General features: G+C 42.7%; 2 protein-coding genes across 3 annotated transcripts in view; one reads left to right on the top strand and one right to left on the bottom strand.

Annotated features, from left to right (window-relative positions):
• The window catches only part of DYTN (dystrotelin), a 67,261-nt gene that overhangs the window by 22,884 nt on the left and 31,559 nt on the right, over positions 1-12,818 (top strand). The window lies entirely within an intron of this gene.
• On the bottom strand, positions 623-9,252 carry FAM237A (family with sequence similarity 237 member A). Its single transcript, XM_054829390.1, has 4 exons — positions 9,131-9,252; positions 8,702-9,008; positions 5,048-5,460; positions 623-891 (listed from the first exon to the last, which is right to left on the bottom strand). Exons 3-4 carry the CDS (start codon positions 5,415-5,417, stop codon positions 752-754), a joined length of 510 nt encoding a protein of 169 aa, XP_054685365.1. The 5' UTR covers positions 5,418-5,460; positions 8,702-9,008; positions 9,131-9,252; the 3' UTR covers positions 623-751.

Below are 12,818 nucleotides of genomic sequence, written 5' to 3'. Positions count from 1 at the left end.
TGGTTTAATATCAAATTGCCTATTAGAGTTATCAATAACAGAGGAAAGTGATTTGTCTACAAAGAACTTGCAAACTGAAAAAGAAGCAAATTCAGTTTATGTATAAGAATTCGTTTGATTGAACGCTTTAAGTGAGAATGTGTAACATTTTAAGTGGCATTTTTTTATAACTAAAGATTTAGGGAAAATACTGTGAAAGCAAACAGAGGAGCTAGTAAAACCTGTTGAACTTTTTACTTTTGCTGGAAAACTGAAAACATTTTGGAAAGTATTTTTGATATAAAAATACATACTACTTTTCTTTAGTAGGACAATGTCTTTCAGCAGTGGTTTCTTTGTACCAGTGTACAGCTATACATACAATAAACATCACCACCTCAACTCTAATCCTGTCTTGGAGCCAGTGGAGGTTTTTGGCAACTTCCTGCTCTGCTTGTCTATGTCTTATTGAAGGATTAGTTGTTTCCTGTTTTGGCACCCAAAAGACAATAGTTTGAACAGGTCACATGCATTATAAAAAGGCTGATGTATGCACAGATTAAAGTAGGCAACTGCTTATAAATCATGCAGTTTATTAAGGAGACTGAATTCATAGATAATTAAAAAAAACACAAGTTAATCAGAGATACAGTGCTCATTGTTATAGGCCTTCTTCCACCATGTAAATTAACATCAATGAGGATTAAAATGCAAAAATTAAAGAGAAATAGTTAAAAAAAAATCTACAAGTCAAGATCTTGGACTAAATATGTCATTTCCTCTTTTTCCCTAGCTCTCCGATGATTCTTCCAAGTAATGTAGATTTACTCTTATGCATATGGATACTTGTTAAATCCTCAAACGAGTCTTTCTTCTTCAGAGCTGGCAACCTCTGAATATGAGAAAGTATCCCTGAAAAGTGACATGAAAATATATATAAGTAATGAATTGCCAAACAGCAAAGAGAAGCTGAATACTCAGTATCCCACATCCATGCTTTCTCCACCTTCAGCTGCTACTGGTATCCATTCTATCAGCATTGCCCCCAAACCTCTTGTTTTGGCAATAACCACATCCCTACATTTGAAAGTTGCCTTTCAGTGACAAGTTACTTTGGTCTTTTCCCTTAGCATGGACCTTTTCCTTCAGCCTTCCTATAAAACTTTTTCACTTCTAATTAGCAGAGTCAAAGCACTCAAGTCTGCTCACAGTCTTACTGTCTCACCAGCTTGTCATCAACCTCCTTGCACGGTAGATGAGATCTCACACTGTTTAGTAGCACATTTGTTATTTCCTTGATGAACTATGGGGCATTTTCTTTGTAATGATCTCCAAAAGCCAACAGATTAGCTTTATTTCTTTTAGACACATTTGTCATCTGAAAAAGTAACTGATTAACACAATATCTGTTTATTTACCAGATCTCAAATGCAAAATACAGCAGCCTTTGCCCTGCTACCCTCCCTGGCACCTTGCAGCCTAGCAGAGTTGGGTCAGCAAGGGCTGACCTGAGCCCAACTGCCTGCACCTGTGAGGGAGGTGTGCACAGCTGTGGCCACTCTGAGTGGCGAGGTAGCAAGGGGGCTGCTGGGTAAGGAGAAAAGAGGCAGAAAAGAGGTTTTTGTGTTTGTACTCTTCAAATGTTTGTGTTGGGGATGGGCTATGTGGCTTTTTGAGGAAGGTCTTCTTGTACAGCTGCTCTTCAGGAAGATCTGTGAGTACAGATGATATCTTTTTCTTGTGGTTCTTAAGTCTTATTTTGGCTCAGTAAGAGTTGTTACAACTATAATGTATCTCACTTCAATGTTGTAATATATTGGAAATGTTTTTAAGCAACCTGCTTTTTCACAGTGTTTGGCTTTTGTTAGGGGAAAGGGCCGAGTTACTAACGATGCCTTGGCCAGGTAACTGTAAAGGACTCTTCCTACTTGTCTCAGTTTAAAGCTGACTAATGCTTCTCTGCAGAATATCTGGGGAAGTTGTAATGCTGTTGGCTTAAGTAGGATGTTAACTGGATGGAGGCAGTTTGTCAGATAACTCGTATATAGCTGTTCTGATTTTGTTGTGTTTTTCATGGATTGTGTAGAGTTTGAAGAGTTTCTTCAAGCTTGTTAGTAACTACGATCAGGAGCCTGGCAGGACTAGATTGGTTCAGAAAATGATGTTTGAACCCATAAGTCTGGACCTGGGCTACTTCTGCCGCTGTCTTGGTATGCACTCAAACAGACTTGTTACCTAGAATGGCAAGGTATGGGGAACTGTGGAAGTACTTCTTAGGTGTGATGAAGTAGTTTTGCTCAGTACTGTTGAGAAGCTTTACCAAAGACTTCATTAGGTTTTTTGGCTTGGAGGACCTTTCTGTTTTTTCTTCGAAAAGCTCAATTCCTGATACTCAATTTTTACAATGACCTCATGGGATTTATCCTTTAGTTCTGAAATCTGATACTAGAATAATAACACCTTAACATCAGTGTTTCTGTGCTAAGTTCAGATCTCTGTCTTGCTTTTCCAATTCAATGATATGTTTAAGGAACTACAGTAAATGCAGCTTACAGATTGCTCCTGATTTATGATCCTGATTGCAATTAAAAATAATAATTTGAAGTTGTGAATGTTTAAGAGGAATAAGATGAAAAACTTCAGTATGGAGCAATAAAGATGTTATCAACAGTTGCAAAAGTAACAGTATAAAGCAAAAAATCTTGCTTTATTGTTTGACTTCTAAAATAAGCCTATTGAAAGCTATTCATACCCACCCATGTAGATGTGAAGTACACAAGGTCATTCAAAAGCCGTTAGTGCTGCTCTTTGGGCTAAGAAAACAGGCTTGTACATCTCTTTACGCATAAGAAGCAGTAATTCTATTCCCTGTCATTTGCTAGGATGTGATTTCTATCTGCAATTATTAACAATTGATTTCTGCTTTCACTTATGAAACAAGGCAGTAGGGCTAAGGGTTAAAAAGATTAAAACAGCTGGCTTTGTTAAGAAACTGGGAGACTTCGATGAGAGGATAGATAGCTCCTCCAAAAAATAAAATTTAGACTGTCACTGCTATAAGCTGCCTGCTACTGACTGATGTTAAGTGATTATAGAGAGAAACTAGATTAACTGATTACAATCCACAAAACAAAGAGGTAAAAGAATAGAGAAAGGGAGGAATCCTTGTTTGTCTTAAAGTGTGAATACTTAGTAATGTCTTAATCTCTCTGTACAGGAGTAAGCAAAAGTCATCATTAATCATGAAACCCATAATCTGATTCTTCAAAATACATCAGACTGTTACTCTTAATCTTGACTGGAACAAAAGCTCTTTGTTTAGGAAAAATTACAGTGTGATAGGCATGAAGAGCCAGATGTAAACAAAAGCAAAGGCTAAAGGGGAATTTAGAGAGTGGCATTCAAAGCTGCAATCCTGAAAACAAAAATTCATCGGTGCTTTAGCCTGGTGGGCATCTCAGTTTTTGGTAGTACTACTGCTTCATGTGTCTAAAGCTGTATTCCAGTTGCACCCAAAAGTGCATCAGTCTGGTCAGGACTGAGCAACTTGCCTTTGTGATGTCTAAGGCCACTTGGGAACCAGAAGGGTGTTCTGTGCTGTGTGCCATCAGCATACCTCTACAGCAAAGATCATCTCAGAGCTATGTGATAGCTCAGATTCTTTGCAGAGCAGGATAGGATCCACTCCTTGCTTTTAAAATACAGATAGTGGTTGGTTGGCTCAGAGTTTAGAGACTGGCCCTGCGTATATGTGGAATTCTTCAGTCTGAGGGGAGAGAAGTTGTGTTTGAACCTATCTCCTAGCTTAATGGCTAGAATGCTCTCTGTAGGTAATGGGGGTGAGGACCTCTCTATTCTGCCTATCTGAAAATCCTGTCTTTCAATACACAAAACATTTTCAGGTTTATGGGCAACAGGTGGCCTGTCCAGTGATATAGTGTCCCTGGAGTGGAAGAATCCTGAGTTCAAATCTCTTTTTTTTTTTTTTTAGAGACACTCTAATGGATAACTGCCCAGAGAGGTTCTTCGTTATTCCATGGACATTTCCCCCCCCCAACCATCTTAATAACTAAGATACTGATCTAGGAGGTGGAGATAAGGGTCTGAATCCATTCAAGTGGAAAGGCAGTTCTGCCTTCTCCTTGTGGGCCTTATGTGCTATATTGTTGGTGATGGCAGCAGCACTTCTAGCCTTCCATCAAATTATAGCACCTGCCCCTTTCTGACAGTGGACATTCTCAAGAGAAGGATGCAGCTGTTGGCAGCCTTGGAAGGGATTGAGATTTAGGAAAAGCTATGCTGTATATTCCCGCTGGGAACAAGGAGGCTAAGTGACATACTACCTTTTACACATCCTGCTGTGAGGTGCCAGCACTCACCTTACCGCATATGGAGATGCCTACTTTAAGCCTGTTCTGGGGATTCTGCTCTGGGGCTGGGAACCTAGAGATTAGGAATTGCAGCACTTAATGTCAGAGGTAGCATTCTTCCTCCTGAAGCTGTAGCTGTGTCTGAAAGCCTACACATCGGAATTCTAGGTCTGTTTCTGTTGTGCGTTGGGCAAAGTTACCAGTATGGAACTAGGAAATATCTAGTGGTTGACTACTATATGGCAAGTAAACATATCCTTACTCTTCTGCTTAAAGATTGCCGCTCTTCCCAGCAGCACCAGTGCGATGCAACTCCTGGGGTGATGCACCTCTCAGAATGAGGAATTCAGAACTAGCCTGTCTATGGCGCAGTAGTGGTAAAAATGCTGATGTGGAACAATATCTTTGTATGTTCAGTTGCTGAGCTGCCGCCTTTGAATCCTTTGTTTCACTTTCTGCTGTCCTTCCTCCCCTACCAAAATGAAACGTAAGAGCTATCATTAGAGTTCAGGTTATTTGGAGGTCAAATTTTTACCGAGATCATTTTGAACATGAACATGGCTCTACTGGATTAGAGGGGGCGGTTGTGCAGCACTGTCCTGTTTCTATACTATTACCACATAACACAATAAGCCTGTATGTCTTTCCTACTGGACTCTAGTTATTGCCCATGAGACATGTATTAAAGGAGTAGTAACCTTGGTTTCTCCCTGTGAACTGAGAACGCAGAGGAGCGATCTGTTTAGCTTCTGCTAGCTGCCTTCTCCCTAGGCCATGGGTTCTTGAGAGCACGCAGTCCACATAGATATCCCAGAAGAGCTGAGCCAGGTCCCAGAACAGAGCCCCATGTTTCAAGTTCTCTGATGATTTCAGGAAGATCATGAAGTCCCAAAAGCCACTGACAGAGTCAGAAATGCGAGGCTTCCTCATCTCCAGTAAGACAGCTGAGGAGGATTCCCAACACTGGGGGTCTGCTCGCCCAAGAGCTAGTGGATCAATTTGGCTATGGCAGAGGAAAGGTGCCACACAGAATGCTCCCACGATTAGCAGAGAGCAGGTGAGTCTCATGTTGCAGATGATTCTTCCTCTGCTCCCAAGGTCTGTTGTGTCACTGAAATGTTACAAAACCAAAAGAAGCTGAAAAACTTCTCACTGTTAGATTCAGGAATAAAGATGGTACCTTGCATATAGATACATATAGAAGGCACTTCAGATGTTGATAATTGTTTCTCTGCTCTTTAAAAATCTGTGTATGCTTTTTTGCATGTATGAATATAAATAATAGTGGAGTTGCATTACTCTGTGCAGAAGTGTGTGTTAAAATTTGTTAATAATCCTCAAATCCATATGATGAACACTCTTATCTCGAACTTATTCATATTGAAAGGTTTTTGTCTGTCTTGATTTACAGATCCCTAACCTTTTTCAGTAAAAATCTGTTCCTGTTTACAGAGAATTTAAGCCTTTAGGCAGTCTTGCTTTTCACAAAATTTTATGAGCCCTTTAAAATAGTCCACAGACTTGCAGGGATCTGTGGAGAGCAGGTGGAAAACTATTTGTCGAAAGTGTGTTCTAATGAATTAATGGTAGGTTGCAAAATCATCCATTGAACAGGTGTGTTTTACCTGCTAAAATGCACAACAGCCCTGAAAAGAGGGTATAGCAAAGCCACAGCATAGCAGCTACATTGTACAGCATGTATGCATGCATACAGAATAACTTGGGTTGGAAGGGATCTTTAAAGGTCATCTAGTCCAACCCCTCTGCAAAAAGCAGGGACATCTTCAGGTTGCTCAGGGCCCCATCCAACCTGACCTTGAATTTTTCCAGGGATGAGGCATCTACCACCTCTCTGGGCAACCTGTGCTGGTGTTTCACCACCCTCATTGTAAAAAATTTCTTTCTTATATCTAGTCTAAATCTAACCTTTTTTAGTCTAAAACCATTACCCCTTGTCCTATTGTAACAGGTCCTACTAAAATGTCTGTCCCCATCTTTCTTAAAGCCCCCTTTAGGTACATGAAGGCTGCTATAAGGTCTCCCCAGAACCTTCTCTTCTCCAGGCTGAACAACCCCAACTCTCTCAGCCTGTCCTCATAGGAGAGGTGCTTCAGCCCTCTGATTATCTTTGTGGCACTCCTCTGGACCTTCTCCAAAAGGTCCATGTCTTTCCTGTACTGATATATATATATATAAAAGTACAGATGTTTATTGCAGATCACTGTAACAATTGTCTGTTATGTTAAAATTGTGAAACTTGGTAAGTAGCAGCTATAGTGGGAGAAATCCTGAGAATAATAACCTTCTGGGGACAGAAAGGCCCACCCGTCTCTATCAGATTTCATTTCTAGTATGTGCTTCTACTGTGCATTTTCTAACGTATTTCTTGTCTTTCTAATATTATATTTCTAATACACATTTCTAATGTGTAACAGGTTTGGGGGTTGTTTATAGTGTACCCCATGGTGTATGGAGAACCTCCCATTTGTGGAAATCAGCAACATCTGAGATTAGCTTTTAGGACAATCAATTCTGTTTAATGTGTGTGCTGATCTGTGGAGTATTTGTGCTTTTATGTTTTCAGTTTGATTGCTGGAGGGGAGAGAAGCTACCTCTCTTAATCAGCTTAACTTAGTCAACTGGCTTACTGTCTAGAAAGCTTCTTCCATGAGAGATTGCACAAGCAATGTTTCTCTGCTATGTGAAGAAAAATGTCAAAGGTGGGATAGTGTGTGCAGACAGATTGTATGTGGAAGGTAGCCCAGCCACAGCCAATGTGTAAGACCAGGGAAGGGTAGGCTGCTTTGTGGAACATCTTTCATTGCAGAGCTAAAGGACTCTTCAGAGGTTTCAGTCCTGGCAGTGATATTCTTACCTAGTCTCCTATCTGGCTACCTGGTCAGGTTCTGGGAGCAGACTGGAGGTATTCAGGCTTTACTCTCCAACTGCTTACAGTCACTTTTTAATCTGAGTTGGGATCTCATGATGAGATTGGCTTGACAGCCTTGGATCTGAACCTCATTTTTAATGAACAGAAGAGGGACAGCACACTCTTCCCACACTGCTCTGCCTAGTGGGATGTCATTTATGACAGTGGTGGCAGTAATGGAGTTGTCCTCATGCTGCTCCCAAGATCTCCAGAAGCATCATTCTTCTGTACCTTACTGCACAAGGCAAGTTTTGATTGCTTTCTCAGAAGCAAAACCAAAGACATCCTGTGAGTTACTACTCCATTCTTAGTTGTTTGTGCATCAGAGCCTTTCCATTGGGCAGCAGACACCTCTGCATATACGCTATACAATATGCACATATCTATCTGTTTACCAAGACTTTTTCAAGGGACATAATTAACTTTGTTTATCAAGCTTCTAGTTTTCAAAACAACTTGGCAATCTCAGATATGGCCATGGAGAGGGGGGAAAAAAAACCAACCACAAAAAACCCCCACCAACAACAAATAGTTCAAGCAAAGGAGTAATACTGAAACTGGCTTTTAAGGATGGTTCTGTCACTTGGACAGTGGTCATCTGGTTTGCACTGGTTAACAATTGAACTGGTTGATTTGCTTTCTCTGCCCCCCAGCCCCTTTGGAAACTTTCGAAGTTACAATACTGGGCAAGACAAGGACAAACTTTCTGGATTTGTCAGAGGTGTGAGCAGGGAGCTGGTGGGGTGGGTGCTATTTAAGGTGTGGTGTGAATGGCACTCATCAGAGCCAGTAGCCAAGACCACTAGTCCTTATGGTCTAGTCAAACTTGGACAGCATTTTGCTGTTAGTAGTCTTAAAAGGTTCAGGATATTTTTTGTTTTATTAGATAGCTGAGGGGATGCTCAGGAAATGTCAGTTTTCATTAATGTCTTACCTGTGCTTGTGGTGAACTGTTCTATCAAACTCCTTCCCTTGCCCTCCAATCTTTAGGTTTTTTCTGTCCATAAATTGAAGTTTGTGTGTGCATGCTATTTACACCTTCCGGCTCTGCCTTCCCCCGCGCCCCCCCCCCCAGCAACTTAACCCCCCGTTCCGCTCCCCGTAATGTGCAGTACCTTACAACAACAATAATAATAAAGTTAATTAGCTCATTCGTTATCCCTGTTTTACTTAGTTGGAGCTATCAGTTATGACTAGTCACTCAATCCTAGACCTTAAAGACGCCCAAGCCGGTCCCACGGAGCAGGGGTGGGTGTCCGCCCGGCGGCGAGCGGTATTTGCGGAGCGTCTGTGGGAGCCCCGCGAGCTCCGCGCGGCTTCGCCCCGAAGAGCCGGGCAGCGCCGCCACTCTGCAGCGGGCTCCCAGCCCACCCGACCCCGCTCCCGTCCGCTCCGGCACCCCCGGCCCCGCCGCAGCCCTTACCTCGGCGCTCCGGCGTGCAGGGCGGGCCGGGTACGACTCTCCGTGCCCGCCGCTGCCGCCGCGCTCCTTAAGAAGCCGGAGCGGGCAGCCCCGCTTAGTTTTTACGTCAGGGCTTGGGGAGAAGCCCCCACCCCCGCGGGCCCAGCCGCTGCTCCCGGGCATTCGGCGCTCCCTCCTTGCTTTTGTGGAGGTGCCCCTGCTGCAAGGCGTGCTCCGCTCTTCTACTCCGTCTGTCGTCCTCTCCCTACGGACCCCGACTCTCCTGGGGGCCAGCTTGGCAGCGGTGTTGCCTCTGGCCGAGGGGAAGCTGTGTGCAGAGGCGATGAAAGAGTAACGTACCCGGGCACTTAGCGAAGCCGCGGCACTCACCTTCCCCCTCTCCTAGCGGTCCTGCCTCCGAAGAGCCAAGGGTAAAAAGCAAGTCCCCACCTTGGAGCTCAAGTTGTCCAGACCTGGCTCAGCCCCTAGGCATCCTCCTTGCTGTGCTTGGCTGCTGGAGGTCCCACCACCCCAGAGCAGGAGTCTGTGTGGCACAGCTAGAGCCATTTGCTGGCTCTGGGCTCAGCCCATACGGCAGCAGGTCCAGCTGTCCTGGGAATTGAAGCAGAGACCCAGAGAAGATCAGAGACCCAGAAGAAAGCCAGTAAGGCATTAACTGTAGCAATGGGGCTAAACTGCTCACTGTAGCTCAGTTCACACAACTTTAGGTAAAAGAGAGCTGCACCCTCCAAAAGGAGAGCACCATGGCTGCATTTTGCCTCTGGAAAAATATAATGATGTGGTCTATCATTGTTGCGCTTCCTCTGTTGTTCTCTGCTGCAACCCTTCTCCACTGCCACCCCCTTGGAACAGCTGCAAAACCTCTGTACACATGAGGGAAATAGGCCAAGCTAGTAGGGAAGTGGAAGGAAACTGTTGGTGAAAGTGCCATATCCTGGTACGTGCAGTGCAGAGAGGAAAGCCTGGGGCTCAGTTCTGCAAGTGACGATTCTGCCTACGTTCACTCTGCTGCTGTAGCTGCCCCCGGCATGCATAAAACATAAAGCCCAAAGAGCTGGGACTCTGGGAACAGGCTGCAAACCAGTGTTGGGCATAACCTTTTTAACACTAGCTACTTGAAGCAGTAAGGGTGGGTGAGACCATTCTTTTTTCATAACTTTGTGTAGTCTATAGGCCAAATCACATAGCACTCTGCTGACTGACTGAAGTCAGTGCAGTTGCACCAGCCCATACCAAATGGGCAGTAGCCAGTTTTTCTCAAGACTTTTACTGGCAGCTCCCTCTGTGTTTGCACTTTGAACAATAAACCTTTCTCCATGAAGCAACTGTGCAGTAGCATCAGGCTTATCTTTGTTGAAGTCAGTGGAGCCACATTACTTTATACCAACTGGAAAGTTGGCTTGAAACACTGATTTTTCTGTTAGTCATCTATATCCTTATAATTTTTATCTTTCTGTGCATCCAGTCCATGTAAATTGAGATGCATGTTCCTTTCCTAACCCATGATCTTATGATGCGCCTGCAACAATAAATGCTATTGTTCTTTTCTCCTGGTGCTTTATTTCCTGTTCTCAATGAGCAATCCATGTGAAAGTCTATTTTGTGTAAGTAATGTTACTTTTTAATGAAAGTGGAAAGAACTTTTTAGGGGTTAGAGAACATCTGGCTAGAACCAATGTAGATAACTATATTGTAGGATTTTCACAAATTTGCACATGTTCCATTTATTTCTCAAGAAGTGTGGGCTTGGGAATGGGGGAGTAGTGAGCACCAACTGCTGAAACAGACTTCAGGAGGAACCGAAGAGTGCAATGCCTTGCAAGGAGCCCTTGTAACATGGCAGGGGGAAGCCTCTCATTGCATGTAGGATCTCCAACATTTCTTCTCTGTGCTATCAAATACAGGCTATTGCAGTAGACTTCCTTCTCCCTGGTCCTAGGGCTAAAATGATCCTTAAGCATTTTTTTTTTAAAGTCTGCTCTATAGGAGCCGATTCTGGGCCTGTGTGCTATCTGGTGCCCCCCTTGGTAAGTAACTGGAATGCTTCTCCTAGCCTCCCTGTTTCGGGGTTGCACTGAGTGAGGGAGAGAAAGAAAGTGCTCTTGTAAGGTACAAGTGTTGTGATGTAACCGAAGGGCAGCTTCCTGGATAGAAAAGGCTCTGAGGCTGCTTGTGTTTATCATTTGGCCTGGGTGCAGGAGGCCAGATCAGAGCAGAATTAAGGTGTAGGAATGTTTTTGCTGATGTTACTGGGTCTGTAGTGCATTGCTCTAAGGACTCTTCCCCCATGCTGTTAAGGGTAAAGCAAAAGGCTGCAAGTGGAAAGGAAAAGTCAGAACATTTCTTGTAAGTTGATAAACTACTTCTAAGCTGGAACCTTTTTGGATTCATTGTTAAGAAGTGAGTTTATTTAATTGAGTCCCCTTCTGGGGAGCACTTTATCTGATTTTGTATCAAGAACAATACTGGTTTTGTTCCACTCAGATCCCTCTGGTAGACCCAAGGGTGCTGAACCAGGGGTCCTTGGAGAAATAAGAGTCACTGCTCAAGGGAAATACTACTACAGATAAAATACTCAGCTCCAAATACTTCCTGAGCCTACTACACTCTGTTCCCTCTGAACCAGAGCACTCATATTCTATTTCTGGGAAGGAGATCTTTGATAATTGGATTCATCACCTCAACCTCCTAGTGGAGAAGAAACATAGCAGGATTGGCCATATCATTCAGTTCCACGTACTCTCCCTCAGTAAAGCTTTCTGTGCCCTTTTTAGGCTATCAGTAATCTTTCTTTCGTTGCACTGCATGATGTATTCCCCTGACAGCCAGTGTTCATGTCTTCAGTGGGTCTCCATATCTTATGAATTAATTTGAGATGGGCTGTAGGTCATATCCAGAGTCATTTGTGAAAGGAGATTTTTATCAAGAAAAATTGATTCTTTAACTCATAGATGAGAGAGATTTCGGATCATGTAATGCTACAGAAATGATGTTATTTCTACAAGAAAAATATCAAAATATAAACAAATGTTAAAATGATCAGGCTGTAGGAGATGGGAAGAGAGAAAACTAGGAGGCCATCTCATTGGTATTTGTATTTTGAATAAAAGCATAAACAACTATGTGCAGAGTTGCTTCCTTCCTGCATTTGCTCCCTGCAAACCCTCCAATGTGGCTTAATGTTAACAGTTAGTAGGCAATGGCTTGTGGTTGCTTGAGCTAAGTAAGCATTTACAAATTAAAAAAAAAAAATGCTGAACGCTGAGACTGGGAGACAGTGATGTGTGATGGTATATACTGCTTGCCTGTTACTTCCATAAGCAGCCACACCTGGACCCAGTATTAAGCTTTGTAAAATGATCTACGTGGTGAAAGAGATCTGTTTAAGCCTTAATCCAAAAAATGCTTTAAAGACATATTCTTAGCTGAAAGTTTGCGTTTTGCGGAATTGGGTTCCAAATTATCCCAGTTTGGGTGAAACCTGGCTAAGCAACAGCAAAGGCAAAACTTGTAGTTCTCGGGGGAAACCCCAAAGGTCTGTTAGTTTTTAAATTCATAGTACATGGCAGAGACTTGATTTTTCTTCAAAATCTACAAAGTGGGGGATCTAACTCCCATTTATACCTTTGCAAATTCTCTTTTAAGGAGGAGATTAAACTGTGCTTAAAATTGGCTCCCTGACAAATATACCTAAGAGCTTCTTGGAAATGAAATACTTATGCTTGATCCAAAGTCTGTTTGTGGATATTTTTTATTAATTTTTAAAATGATATTTAGAGGGCTTTGCATCAGGACTCTGGATGCTACTGCCTAGTAAAGAACAATGAAAGCCTCTGCATACCTTGTTTGAAAAGTAGAGTATCTGTTTCAAAAAAAATTCATTTTAGCTAGGAAATCATGTAGGATAGTGAGCAGTCTGTATTCTGTTAGCAGGAGACCAATGTTTTGTAAGTGGAGAGAGGGGCAAAATTGAACAAATGATTTAATGACACCTGTCCCCCCCATCTAGGATGGCTTGTGTAACCCTCAATAAGTAGTCTATATCAAAGTACTGGTATCAAAACATGGGTGGTTTACACTTTTGATGTCAAGTCTTCCAATTTTTTTTTTTCTGGTG

The sequence above is a fragment of the Grus americana genome, chromosome 6 (genome assembly GCF_028858705.1).
Source record: "Grus americana isolate bGruAme1 chromosome 6, bGruAme1.mat, whole genome shotgun sequence".
Classification (NCBI taxonomy): domain Eukaryota; kingdom Metazoa; phylum Chordata; class Aves; order Gruiformes; family Gruidae; genus Grus; species Grus americana.
This window is presented reverse-complemented; position numbering and strand designations above follow the sequence as displayed.

Bases quoted from the DNA above. Each gene is read 5' to 3' on its own strand.
- FAM237A (XM_054829390.1), bottom strand. From the start codon at position 5,417: ATGAGACTCACCTGCTCTCTGCTAATCGTGGGAGCATTCTGTGTGGCA. The intron at 892-5,047 runs GTTACTACTCCT...GTCACTTTTCAG, and splicing joins GTTCACAGGGAGAAACCAAG to GGATACTTTCTCATATTCAG.